General features: G+C 36.1%; 1 protein-coding gene across 8 annotated transcripts in view; it reads left to right on the top strand.

The window, feature by feature from the left end:
• Nucleotides 1-12734, top strand: part of KATNAL1 (katanin catalytic subunit A1 like 1) — a 79213-nt gene that overhangs the window by 36077 nt on the left and 30402 nt on the right. For all 8 annotated transcript variants that reach the window (XM_057707470.1, XM_057707469.1, XM_057707468.1 and 5 more), the window contains exon 4: nucleotides 2451-2619. In XM_057707470.1, the coding sequence (XP_057563453.1) occupies nucleotides 2451-2619 (169 nt within the window). The remainder of the gene's footprint in view (nucleotides 1-2450; nucleotides 2620-12734) is intronic.

The raw sequence follows: 12734 nt of genomic DNA on the forward strand, positions 1-12734 counted from the left end.
CAGAACAGAATCAAGGATGTCCTTTGGGAAGTTGACAGAGTCTGTTTCGAATATAATATCAAACTGCAGTGAGATGGAACTGAAGCCCTCGAAGCACGGGCACACTTTCTGTGAGACGTGGGACTTACCACAAATGGCACATCTGGCCTCTTGAGCAGTTTCATTCAGACCATTTATGAGCCTATCAGAATACTGAGTGGCAGGACAATGTCAGTGGCAGCAAACACTTGGAATGCGGCCTGTATACGAGCTTTGAAATAATTCTTCTCTCAGCATAGCTGTACCACACTGGATGTGTGTGCAAAATGGACTACAGCAGGACTCCTCAGTGACTGCTAAATAGGAAGCTGAGGTGGGAAAGCACTAGCTGAGGATGCAGAAGAAATGTTTCAGGACTCACTACAGTTCACCCCTCCTCAGCAAGGCTGCTGAGCAGCCTGGTGCACAGCTGTAAAGGACGGACTTGCTGTTTGTGAGCAAAAGCTTCTGGCTGGCTGTGCCTCGAAAAAGCAGGACCACAAACAATGACAGACTATTTAAATAGCAGGCACAGCTGCTAACAGAAGGGCAGACTTGACGTGTGTTCTGTGTGGAAGAGATTGTTGGTCGCTTTTTAATGTCTTTAGCCATGAATTGATTCAGGAAAGACATTATACATACACAGATACATACACAGATACACACACACACACATAAATAACAGCAAAGTTCTGCTCTACTACTTTACACTTCTTCATCAAAACAAAACAGAAGTTTGTTCAAAAAACAATGGTTGCAATGAAATACTAGGAGTAGAGCAACGTAACATTTTTAGTTTCTTATTCTTTACCAGTCTCATCACATTTTTATCTTATTGGCAGAATACTTAAAAGACTAATAATGCACTAGAACCAAAAACATGATAATACCTTTAAATTTGAAAATGCCTTATAACCATTTTACTATACATGATTTTCAGGTTCCTTTCCTATTGGTTTTTTCCCACAAGATTGCTTATTCAGCTTTATCTCCTCCAGGGGCCTAGCACAGTAGAGCATATACGCCTTCTAACAGGTGTGGGTGTTCAGTAAACAATTGTTTACCTGGATTGGACTCCAAGGTTCAGATGTCAGTGTGTGGTAACCTAGTAGAAAGACATACACTTTCACCAGCCTCTCTCATCCTTAGCAATTTCATGTAGTGGTCTAATTCCAGTAGTCTGAAGATGCTGCAATATGTTAACCATTTGTCACCTTGAGTTTGCAACCTTCCTGGCTTTTCACCCATTTTCCTGTTTTGCTGAGTTCATTGAGTTATACACATGTGAAACCTTTTCTGATACCAGGAAGAGAAACTCCGTGATGAGTTAGATGAATTAAAAGCATGAAGCTGGAAAAGGGATAATAATAGATTTGGCATATGGGTGGAAAAAGAATACACATACGGAATGTGAAGGACTACAAATACAGGCAGAGCTGTATAGAGAGTAAAGGTAGGAAAACAGAGGCAGAGACAGTTCAGGGAAGAAATAAGAGCTTAGATACAAAGTGATGGAATCTCCCTCAATACCCAAAGAGAGGCAAATAAATACTGGGCCGAGAAGCCCCATAATTTCACTATTTGAGGAAGACATGTTTCACATTACATGAGACAAAATATGCCACTTTGTGAGCATAGTTGTATTTATATATTTATCAAAATTCTTTGTTAAGATTGATGTATGATTGACATATGTTACATTAGTTTCAGGTGTACAGCGTGATGGTGATGGTTCAGTGTCTGTGTATATTGTGAAATGATCTCCACCATAAATAGAATTAACGTCCTTTGCCACATATAGTTATCACAATTCTTGATTCACTTTTGGGGGCCTGTATAATTTGAATGATCCTGTGATTTTTGACACCCTCAAAGCATAAGTAATATTTTTACACATAAATTTTACACATAAATTAAGGAGATTTCATTAAGCCCTACTGTCTGTAATTTGATGAATGAAATGTTGGTTTTTCCGATACAAAAGCAGAGAAAATCATTTTGGTTGTAAGGGATGAACTAGTAAGCTATGCAAATAGATATATTTTGAATTCTTGTCCTTTCAGCTTTTAATAATTTTTTTTAAAGTTACTTATTTGTCTTAGGACAGTAGTGAGTAAAGGAATTGATTTTCTCTCACATTATTAAGATTATTAGATGGGAGTAGTCGGTATTGCCCTCTATTGGTGATTAATTGTTATTTTTGACAAAATAATTGCTGCTGTATTTGTCATTTGTATGTATTTAATGTTTGTATCAACCAATATATTTTACAGAAAAGCACTTTCAAAACTGACCTAATAGTTGTGGCCATGAATTGGAAAAAGGGGGAAAACTGACCTTGTGGGCTTATTGATTTATTAGTTTTATTGACTAAGGTAGTATTGAAATACTTTTGCCTTTAATTTTGATTTTTCTAATTTATTTTTTGTCAGAGCTCCACCTCAGATAAGGCGTCCCAATCGAGAAGTAAGGCCTCTGAGGAAAGAAATGCCAGGAGGAGGAGCCCGGGGACCTGTGGGCCGAGCACATCCTGTATGGAAGAGTGAGAAACCCTCTGCCAGTAGAGACAAGGACTGCAGAGCAAGAGGGAGAGACGACAAGGCAAGACTGCCTCTGTGTGACTCACTCGCTTTAAGCCCATGACTTTTGGTGCATATTATAATTTTTGTAGGCTTTTCAGAGGACCCTGGTTTTGACATGGAAGAGATTTAAAAAAGAAGTTTGAATGAAAAACCTATGCAGTCTTTGCATTTTGAAGGCCATTCGCCAATGCCAGTGACCTCAGAGGTGTATGTATTTCTTAATACACACAGAAATCTTAAGTAAATTGGAGCTGTTTTTTGGGTTTTTGTTTTTTGTTTTTTGTTTTTGTTTTTTGGCGGATCTTAGTTCCCTGACCTGGGATCAAACCTGTGCCCCCTGCAGTGGAAAGGCAGAGTCCTAAGCACTGGACTGCCAGGGAAGTCCTGAGCTTTTGTAGAAATATTAAGAATAAAGTTTTAAAACTTAAAAAATATTTTAACTAGTATTCCGAATTAAAATGAACAATAAATGAAAACATAATTGTAGGGGAAAGATTTATAAGGAAGTAGATGTGTATACAGTATTCACAGAATAAGATGATGGATACAGTTTACTATTGATAAAGCTTTTAAAAACTTTGATTTATCTTTAAATTTTAGAGTAGAACAAGATTTTTTTTCTTAATGAGAAACTTTCTTTGATTAGGGTTCAGTATGTACATTTACTTTATCTGGGAAGTTGATTGGTGAATAAACATAATACTGGGTAGAAATTCAGTGCTGTCCTTAAAATGGACTTTAGGAAAATGTGCTGAAAATAATTTTTCAGAGTAAGGAGCCAGGATGACCTGAGATTTCTCTTAGCCTTAATTTTAATGAAAAGACAAAAATAAATTTTTAGTGATAGCATTTCCCATTTCCTTTATGATGTCATAAATGAATGAGGATGTCATTGAATCACCACAAAGAAGTTTTATTTTCCTAGCTAGGGGTTCAGAATATGTCATCACATTTATGCCATGATATTTATCATGAAAAAATATCTTATAACTAATAGCAAGTGTTTATCCTTAAAAATTACATACTCTATTTGAATATTTTTACTATGTACAGCTTTAGTCAGCAGATAAGGACTCTAAACAGACCAGCTTCCTACACCTTGTGGTCTTTTAGACCATAATGGAATAGAACTGATGTTTTCTGAGTATGTCTATTCATGAGATTGAGCTAAAGACATATTCTATCTCTCTACCTCTCTAGGACACTGAAAATGAATTAGATTTTTTTATGTTTGTAATTTGTTGGAGCTATTATGTCATAAAACAGGAAGTGATTCCATCTCAGATCCTTTGGGGATTAGTGAGGGGTACTAATAAATAAATTAATTTTCCTGCTCATGAAATTGAACTGGTTCTCCCCATTATCAAAAGCCACATAAATGGATACTTAAAAGTCTGTATCTTATATGTCATCTTTGTTTCTTCCTCTGTTCTTCATTTTTGTGCAGCTAACCTTGGTTTGCATTTTAGAGAATAAAGTAGCTGCTGAAGTCCACTCTTCACTCTGCTAATAGCTTTTAGGTAAACTTTTAGAACCAGGTGAGGAACTCTCAGTGTTTATCTTAACTTCCCATAACACAAGAGAAGAATCTTAGTCATGGTTTATTGGATGCTTCCCTGCTAGGTACCATTTGGAGTGATTACACAGTAATTTGTGAAATAATCCTATGAAGTAGGCAGTCATTTTATCCCCATTTCTACAAATGAAGAAACTGATATAGAGCTAAAGTAACGTACCCAAGGTCACAGAGTAAGAGATGGAGCTCGGGTGGAATTTGTGAACCACAGATGTTTTTCCTCTTTATTTTAGTATTTTTCATATTATGTAGTATCCTTACCAAACTAGATTAAAAGACTGGTTGGATTTGAAAAGAGTTCCAGAAAAATTAAATATATGTTGATTTTTAAATGTGATTCTTTTCTTTTTAATAAGTTTATTTAGTTGCTGCGTTGGGTCTTCGTTGCTACACACGTTGGGTCTTCATTGCTGCACACAGGCTTTCTCTAGTTGCGGGGAGCGGGGGCTACTCTTCATTGTGGTGCTGGGCTCCTCACTGTAGTGGCTTCTCCTGTTGTGGAGCACACGCTGTAGGCGCGCAGGCTTCTGTAGTTGCAGCACATGGGCTCAATAGTTGTGGCACACAGGCTTAGTTGCTCCATGGCACGTGGGATCTTCCTAGACCAAGGATCGAACCCATGTCCCCTGCATTGGCAGGTGGATTCTTAACCACTGTGCCACCAGGGAAGTCCCTAAATGTGGTTCTTAAGCAAGGAACAAAGAACTAGGCAGCGTTTGTTGAATGCTAGATAAATTTTTCTGGATGTTTTAAATTGTCTTTTACTTAAAAAGTTCCAAATAATTTTCTAAATCTTAGTTGTTCTTTCATTTACATGTAAGTACTCAGAATGTCACTGGGAAATAAGCCCTTTAATAGGAGAAAAAGAACTCTACAGTTGTTTAAAGATAAAAGATACTTTCTGAGTCACTCTGGAAACAAAAGGGATTACAATAAAAAAAAACAAAACTTAAAAACTTCATTAGGATTTGAAAGGTGTACTTGGTTCAGTGATGATTCTCGTAAGCACTCAGATATTCATGAGAATACTGAAGTGCCTAAACTCGCTGAAGGCTGTGATAGGGTTTGAGGCAGTTTAGGCAAAACTGACAGATATCCATTGCCATTGAAGGCTAATTTGAAATCAAGTATTGAAGGGTCCTAAGAGATACTGTAGTCCCCAGGTTTTTTAAAATCAGTTTTGTGTGTTGCAACCAGCTTAAAAAAAAAAAGAAATACACTAGAAAAGTCAGAGTGCAGTGCCCATTATGAGGACACTATTATTTTGAGAAAAAAATTTGTTGTATGAATATGTAAAAATTTAGTTATCTATTTGTATACACTAGCTCATGATCTAAGATGAGTTTATTACTTCTGTGTCATGGTCAAAAGTTTGAAAGCTGCTGTTCTTCTCTAGCCACTAACTTTACAGATGTTAAAAAAAAGAGAAGACAAGGGACTTCTCTGATGGCAAAGTGGTTAACAATCTGCCTGCCAATGCAGGGCACATGGGCTTGATCCCTGCTCTGGGAAGATCCCACATGCTGTGGAGCAACTAAGCCTGTGTGCCACAACTGCTGAGACAGTGCTTTTGAGCCCATGTGCACAACTGCTGAAGCCTGCGCACCTAGAGTCCTTGCTGTGCAACAAGAGAAGCCACAGCACTGGTAAGCCCACTAAGACCCAGTGCAGCCAATAAATAAGTAAATTAATTAATTTTTTTAAAAAAGAGAGGACAATAGAAATTACATATTTTGTCTAAGACTCTCGGTGTCTTTGGATTTTTAGTTTAGTGAACTGGATGAGGAAGCAACTAGTAATAAAAGCAGTAGCAACAGGTGTTACTTTGCCTTGAGCATTTTTAACCTGTACCAGTCCCTACAAATTCCTGTGAACTCAGAGTTATTTTCCCTGTTCTATGTGTGAAGAAATTGAGACACTGAAGTTACAACTTCAGTAGGTGGAACTAGGACTTGAACTCTTAATACTTGAGCTTTTAACCATTATTATGCAGCCTCTTATTTGAAAATACTTGCTGTCTTATTTTACTGTATCACAAATATCTATTTCTTTTAAGAGTACCAGTTCACTTTCTGAGAGTGATTAAATCTTTTTTGTTTTTTTGTTTTTTTAAACTGCTGACAGGCTTCAAGTTAGGTCCAATCTTAAAATGCTATTTTTCAATAAATAAGTCACTTTATATAGTGATTTGTTGTTCAAGCCTTACGTCTTTTTTCCTTGAGGCACAGAATCATCATAAGGCCAGTTTGTTAGGCTGTTTACTTAATGCAGCTTTATTAAGTGCATACTTTGTGTTGGTCATACTTGTAGGTACCAGGAAGGCAAACTTTAATAAACTTTAATAAAGTTGATTGTTTTGTTATTGATGAGAGAGAATCAGATGAATAAATTAATCTTTACAGCCATATTTTTTAGTCTGATTTGAATGTACCTGAGAAAATTGGTTATTTTTATTTTATTATTTAAGCCTATAGTCAGTATAGAAATATATGTAGAAATAATAAATGCATTTTTTAAATTTAAAAAGGATAGTCTAAAAGTAAAATATTAGGTAGCAGAATAGATGTTTTTGTATTATAACCAAAAATAAATTTAATTCATAAAATTCTGATTCTCAAGTATTTACAAGAGTATGGCTTTATGGTTAATTAACTCTTAGTGAAATGAGCAGTGCTTCCATTATGATCTCATGATTACAGGTATATGTGCTTTTAAATAGAATTCAGATTCAGTGTGGTAAATCATCTTCACAGATTTAATTTAAAGTTATTAAACTTAAGGGACTTCATTTCATTGAATTACTTACAACAAATGGTCATTTGTTGAATACCTTCCTTCTCGTGTTTTAAGTCTGGGGATGTCTGTTATGGAGAGACATTGTAACCTGGGTTGGAATATTCTTTTGAGAGCTGTTGATTGATGGTTATACAAGTGAAGAGTGACTTAAAAAATCTTTTTATTGAAGAAAAATGTACAAATTATAAGGATATATTTGATGAATGATCATCTAACCAGCAGTGTGCTGGTAAATGTTTAATGTTTTTCTGGGAAAAAAAAAAGTGCGTATGTGTATACAAATGCATACATATTCACACACAAATTTATCACAAATCTGACTGAAATAAAGGATGCGCAGCATGTAATTTACAAATAATAAAATATACAACACTCTTTATTGTAGTTTATAGAGCCGATGGCCCCTCACAGCATGCCTTTGCTGCCTTTTGCCTCACTCTTGAACCCGTAGGTAACCTGTGGTTGCAGTTGACAGATGAATAGAAATGTAGTTCTGACACGATGTTGGATGATATTTTGTTTTTATTAATGAGTCAGATGAAAGTGAAACAACAGAAACATACGTTGGAACTTCACTCATTCATCAATCACTTGAGTAACTTTGATGAATTGGATCATGGTTTTCAAATACTGGAAAATTATATCTTTAATTTTTTGTGCTATTTACATTGTAACAGCTATAGAAATGACACTTTTAAGTTTAATATTTCCCCCATTACTTTAAGCCTAGACAGTTAACAAAACAAGAAATCAAGCCCTGTTTTGTAGCATTTGCTGGTTTCTATGGTATAAATACTTCCACTATGGTGGATTTCAAGCTACCAACATGAGCTCACTGAACTCAGAGTCAAGATGAGATGGGTAGTAGCCTACCATTCTATAGTGTAGACACGGTAGACTGAAGTAACCTTAAGTGCATAGGTAATAGTTAAATAGAAGTGAGGACATCTAAATAGTTACTACTTTTGTTTTTAATATAATTTATTCTAAGTTTGTGTGATTTAATTTTTATTAATCGCTGTTTTTCACAGAAAATTCCTGAAAATTTAATAATTGGCTCTTACAAACTAGTAAGAGTCAGCTTTAGCTGACTGCATGTAACCTCTGTAACTACCATGCAGTCTATGTACTAGTCACTCTGGGGTCAAGAATGGAACATTTAGCACCTCAGAAGCCATGCTTATAATCCCTTCTGATCCCTGCCACTTCTTTCTCAAAAGTAACCACTATTCTGCCACTTCCTTCCCAAAGATAGACACTATTCTGATTTCTAATACTGTAAATTAGTTATACCTACTTTGAAACTTTATGTACAGTAAATATTCTTTTTTTGTCTGGCTTTTTTTGCTCAACATATGTTGGTGAGATTTCTCCATGCTGTGGCTTATTTTCATTAATATACAGTATTACACCACAGTTAAATCTGTTTTACTATCAGTAGATTTTTGGATTGCTTTTCACTTGAAACTGTTATTAGAAATGCTACCTTGAATAGTTTCATACTTATCCTTTGGTATATATGTGCAAGCCTTTCTGGTACACCTAGGAATGGAACTGATGGGCCATAGGAGATGCATGTGGTAAATTTTAGTAGATAACACCAAATAGTTTTCGAAAGTAATTATACCAATTTCTACTTCTGCCTGCAGAGTACAGACGTTCTAGTTGCTCCACATCCTCACCAACACTTAATACTATCTGTCTCTTGTGGGTGAATCTGATTGTGATTTTACCAGCATATTTACCATGTATTGTGTATTTATCTGATACCTTATGAGGTTAAAAGTTCTTTCATATGTTTATTGGCCATTGTATTATCAGTGACTTGTTTTTTAAGAAATACCTTGTTCTGTGCTTTGGATATTAAATCACTCCACAAATTCTTTCTCTGAGGGCAGCTGATTAATAGTGTTGGTTTTTGCTTTTATTTTGTTTTTAATTTTATTGCATTAGGTTATAGTAAAGTAGTAACTTGCTGTTCTGTCCCTAGATGTTTTACTGTGTTTATCTATTTGTGTGTTGTGTCCCCTAATGTGAGTGTATGCCTCTGAGGGCATGATTTTTGTCTGCTTGAATCATTGCTGTTTCCTAGTACTTAGAATAGTGCCTGGTACAGAGTACATATTCATAAATATCATTGCAGGAATACATTTATTGATAAGTAAGCATTCATTCATTATTTCAACTTAAATGTATTTTGTATTAACACTCTAGTGCAAGGCATGACACTGAAATTAATAGGCATTTTGCATTTATCAACCTATTTTCCCTTATAAGTAATAAAGTCTTATCTCTAAAATATCAGTTTAGAGATGTTGCCTAACTTTTCCTGGAGTAGCCCACAGTGTGCAGCATTTTGCCACAGTGTACAAAGGGGTTGAAAGCACTGGTTCTGGAGCCAGACTGCCTAGGATCTAGCTGTGCGTCCTCAGACAATTTACTTAAGCTCTCGCTGCCTCAGGAAACAGATGAATAAGTGGGCAAGTGAGTGGCAGTGGCTTTACAAAAACAACCAAAGTTTCAACTATAATTCAGCTTAGACATCCCTGTGACTGGGGGCCGCTGGTTTTTATTACTAATTAGCCAGTGATTCTAATGTCGAGTAGCTCACTACCTACAAAAGAGATGACTCCTTTGCTGGACAGACTCATTGTTAGAAAATTCTTTTGTTGCTCTGAAATTTACCTCTTCTGTCACTTTATACTGGTCGTGGCTCTCTCCTTTGGAGTAGTATAGAGGACACAGAGGTAAGTAGGCCAGCTGATTGTGTGACTCCGTTAACATTTTCTTCTTCAGCTTAAATGTCTCTAGTGTCCCTGACCCCCTCCATATGACACGGGTTTTGAACCCTTTGTCACTCTTCTCCGGGTATAATTTGTCAGTATTTTTCTTAAAATGTGAGACCACGAGCTAGTAACTGAGCATGTTTCTCTGAGAAGGCACACAGTGAAATACAAAAACTATTATTTGAATTTTAGGCCAAGCTCTGCCATTAATTGACTCTATAATATTGAGTTAGCCACTAATCTTAGCCTCATCTTCCTCAAATAGAAGGATTAGCCAATACTAATGAAAGATCATTAGCAAACTTTTTGATATAGGTAATTCAGACATTAGTAAAAATAAGCAAAAATACTTTGCTTTAATGAGAAAAAGTGTATCAGCCTTCATGCTAATCATCAAATTTTTGCTAATGTTGACCTAGTTAATTAATGTGAAAATTTAAGCAAAGATTTCTAAGATCTTTTCAGTGATGTTGCAGCTATTATTATTATTACAAACTGTACAGGTAATAATATCTTGGGTGAGGTTAGCTTTATTGCCCAAAAACTAAACTTCCTTTAGGTGCTGCAGTTAATCTAGTTAGTTAACTGAAACCAGAGCTACTAACCTATATTTGGCATCCCTATTTTAATTTATCTGAGTATTTGTTATGAAGAATAATTGTCACCCATTCTGTTGATTTCCCAATATAACCAAATAAATTATTTATTTTTAGTTTCCTAAACTTGTTTTTTAGTAACCTCACCATTTTGATTTGAAAAAGTTCTAGAACCTTCTTTGGAGTACTTAATTTGTATTCAGGTCTCATCTCTACCATTGGGAAACTTTGGGTGCTAGGGCAAGTTGTTTGACTGGCTTTATACACGTATCCTCTTCTGTGAACTGAGAGCCTTGACCTTGACCTACTGCAACAGGCTTTTGTTTCTGCTTCTCCTTCTTCCTCCAGCCTGTCCTTTTCTATTTAGCAGCTAGAAGGGTCACTTTAAAATGTAAATCAGATCCTCTTATTCCCTTGCTTAGCACATTTCAAACATTTCCCCATGTATTTAGAATACAATCTAAACTCCTCCCCTTAACCTATAGGGGCCCAGTGAGCTGGCCTCTGATCATCTCTCCAACCATTCTTTTTGCTTAATACCTTTTAGCCATACTGACCACTCAGTTTTTTCATAGCACTCCACAGTTTATAATGATGTGTGTTTTTGGTTTGTTTATTTGTTAATTGTTTCCGCCACTAGACTAGATGCTCAGTGAGAGCAGATGATCTGAAACTGAGTGTCTGGGACATAGATGGTCACATATTTATTGTTCTTAAAATCCTATGATTCCTGTTGCTTCCAGATAAGTGCACAGCTTTTCCTTTCCCTTGCTAGTGTTTATCAAACCCTCCCCCACCACTTGGACGTTCATATTAAAATCTGTCTGCCTGTATTTTTTAATACTAATTTTTTGGTAAGTCTCAAATTACAGTGTCATATCAAAGCTTGTTAAGTCCCAGGTATATCAGTGTCTGTTGCATTCTTTGGTTGATTTATTTCTAGAAGAGTTTTAAAATGATTACAGAGTGTTCCCAGTGATTTGTTTGACTGTCACTAGCCTTGGCCTGTCTTTGTTATAAAATGTGATTCTAGGCCATACTTATTTTAAACTTGTTGATGTTATCTTTGTTGTTTAGGCATGCCAGAAATTTATTCCTTTTAAGTGTCAATATTGGGATCTGTCATCTGAAATACAAGAATCTTTCTGAACATTTAGCTTAATACTGTTGCCATGCTACCCAGAGACAGTAAATTATTCATTTTGGGGTAGAGTCACCAGAGTACTGTTTGGTCATTTACCCAGTGGCTTAAAGAACTAGAGCATTTGCCCAAAGGGAGCCTTTTGTCCTCTCCCAGCACTTAGGGTCTAGTTTCCAGCTTATCTCAGGCGGAGTGTGGTAGGAGAGGTGCATCCTGTTCTCTTGCTTCAGATTGAAGCTTAGGAAATTGACTCATGGTTAGACCATTTTTCCTTTCATTTTTGCATGAACAGTAACTGTGGGGGCTGAAGCTCTGGGGAGGTGCTTGGCTTTGTCTGCTAAAGTAGTTCCAGTGGTTGAACCATCTCTGGCAGCTGAGCATGTTTCATTTAAAGCTCTTCAGAGCTGAGTAAATCTTGGCAGAACCCCATAGAAACCATAGCATGTAATTCTTTTTTAAAGCTATTGTATTATTAAATAAAGAATTTGGGGTAAAGTATATTGCTTTAATGGTCCTAATGATACTATTTTAAAAGGTCCTTTTATCATTGTCATTACAGTGACTTTATGATGTGGTCCAAGGGCCTTATAGGAAGAAACCCTGAACCCTGAGTGGGTACTTACAGTGACAGGGAAAAGGCTTTGTAAGATGCAGTTCAGAGTCGCAACTCTTTCCTCATCTGCAGCCTCTTTCTCCGTTGCTCAGGAGGATGTAATAGTTCTGCCATATGTAACCTACTCTTTTGTTTTGTTTTTTTTTAATTGAAGTAGAGTTGATTTACAGTGTTGTGTTAGTTTCAGGTATACAGCATGGTGATTCAGTTATACACATGTATATACATATTAATATATATTTTCAGATTCTTTTCCCTTATAGGTTATTACAGAATATTGAGTATAGTTCCCTGTGCTATACAGTAGGTCCTTGCTGGTTACCCGTTTCATATATAACAATGTGTGTATATTAATCCCATCCTCCTAATTTATCCCTCCCCCCGTGTAACTTGCTTTTAATCTTTAAGCTGACTCAGCCAGGCATGAAGTGGTGTGCTGTTGTGAAAAAGCATGGGTCTGGGGAGTCAGGAAGATCTGAGTTAAAATCTGTACTCTGACCTTTAATAATTGTGAATTTAAGTTACTTAACTTTCTGAGTCCCAGTTCCTTATCTGTAAAAATAGGGTAGTAATACCTACCTTGTAGGGTTGTTGTATTAAATGAGATAATATATGTGAGATTTCTT

This window comes from Hippopotamus amphibius, chromosome 14 (genome assembly GCF_030028045.1).
Source record: "Hippopotamus amphibius kiboko isolate mHipAmp2 chromosome 14, mHipAmp2.hap2, whole genome shotgun sequence".
Classification (NCBI taxonomy): Eukaryota; Metazoa; Chordata; class Mammalia; order Artiodactyla; family Hippopotamidae; genus Hippopotamus; species Hippopotamus amphibius.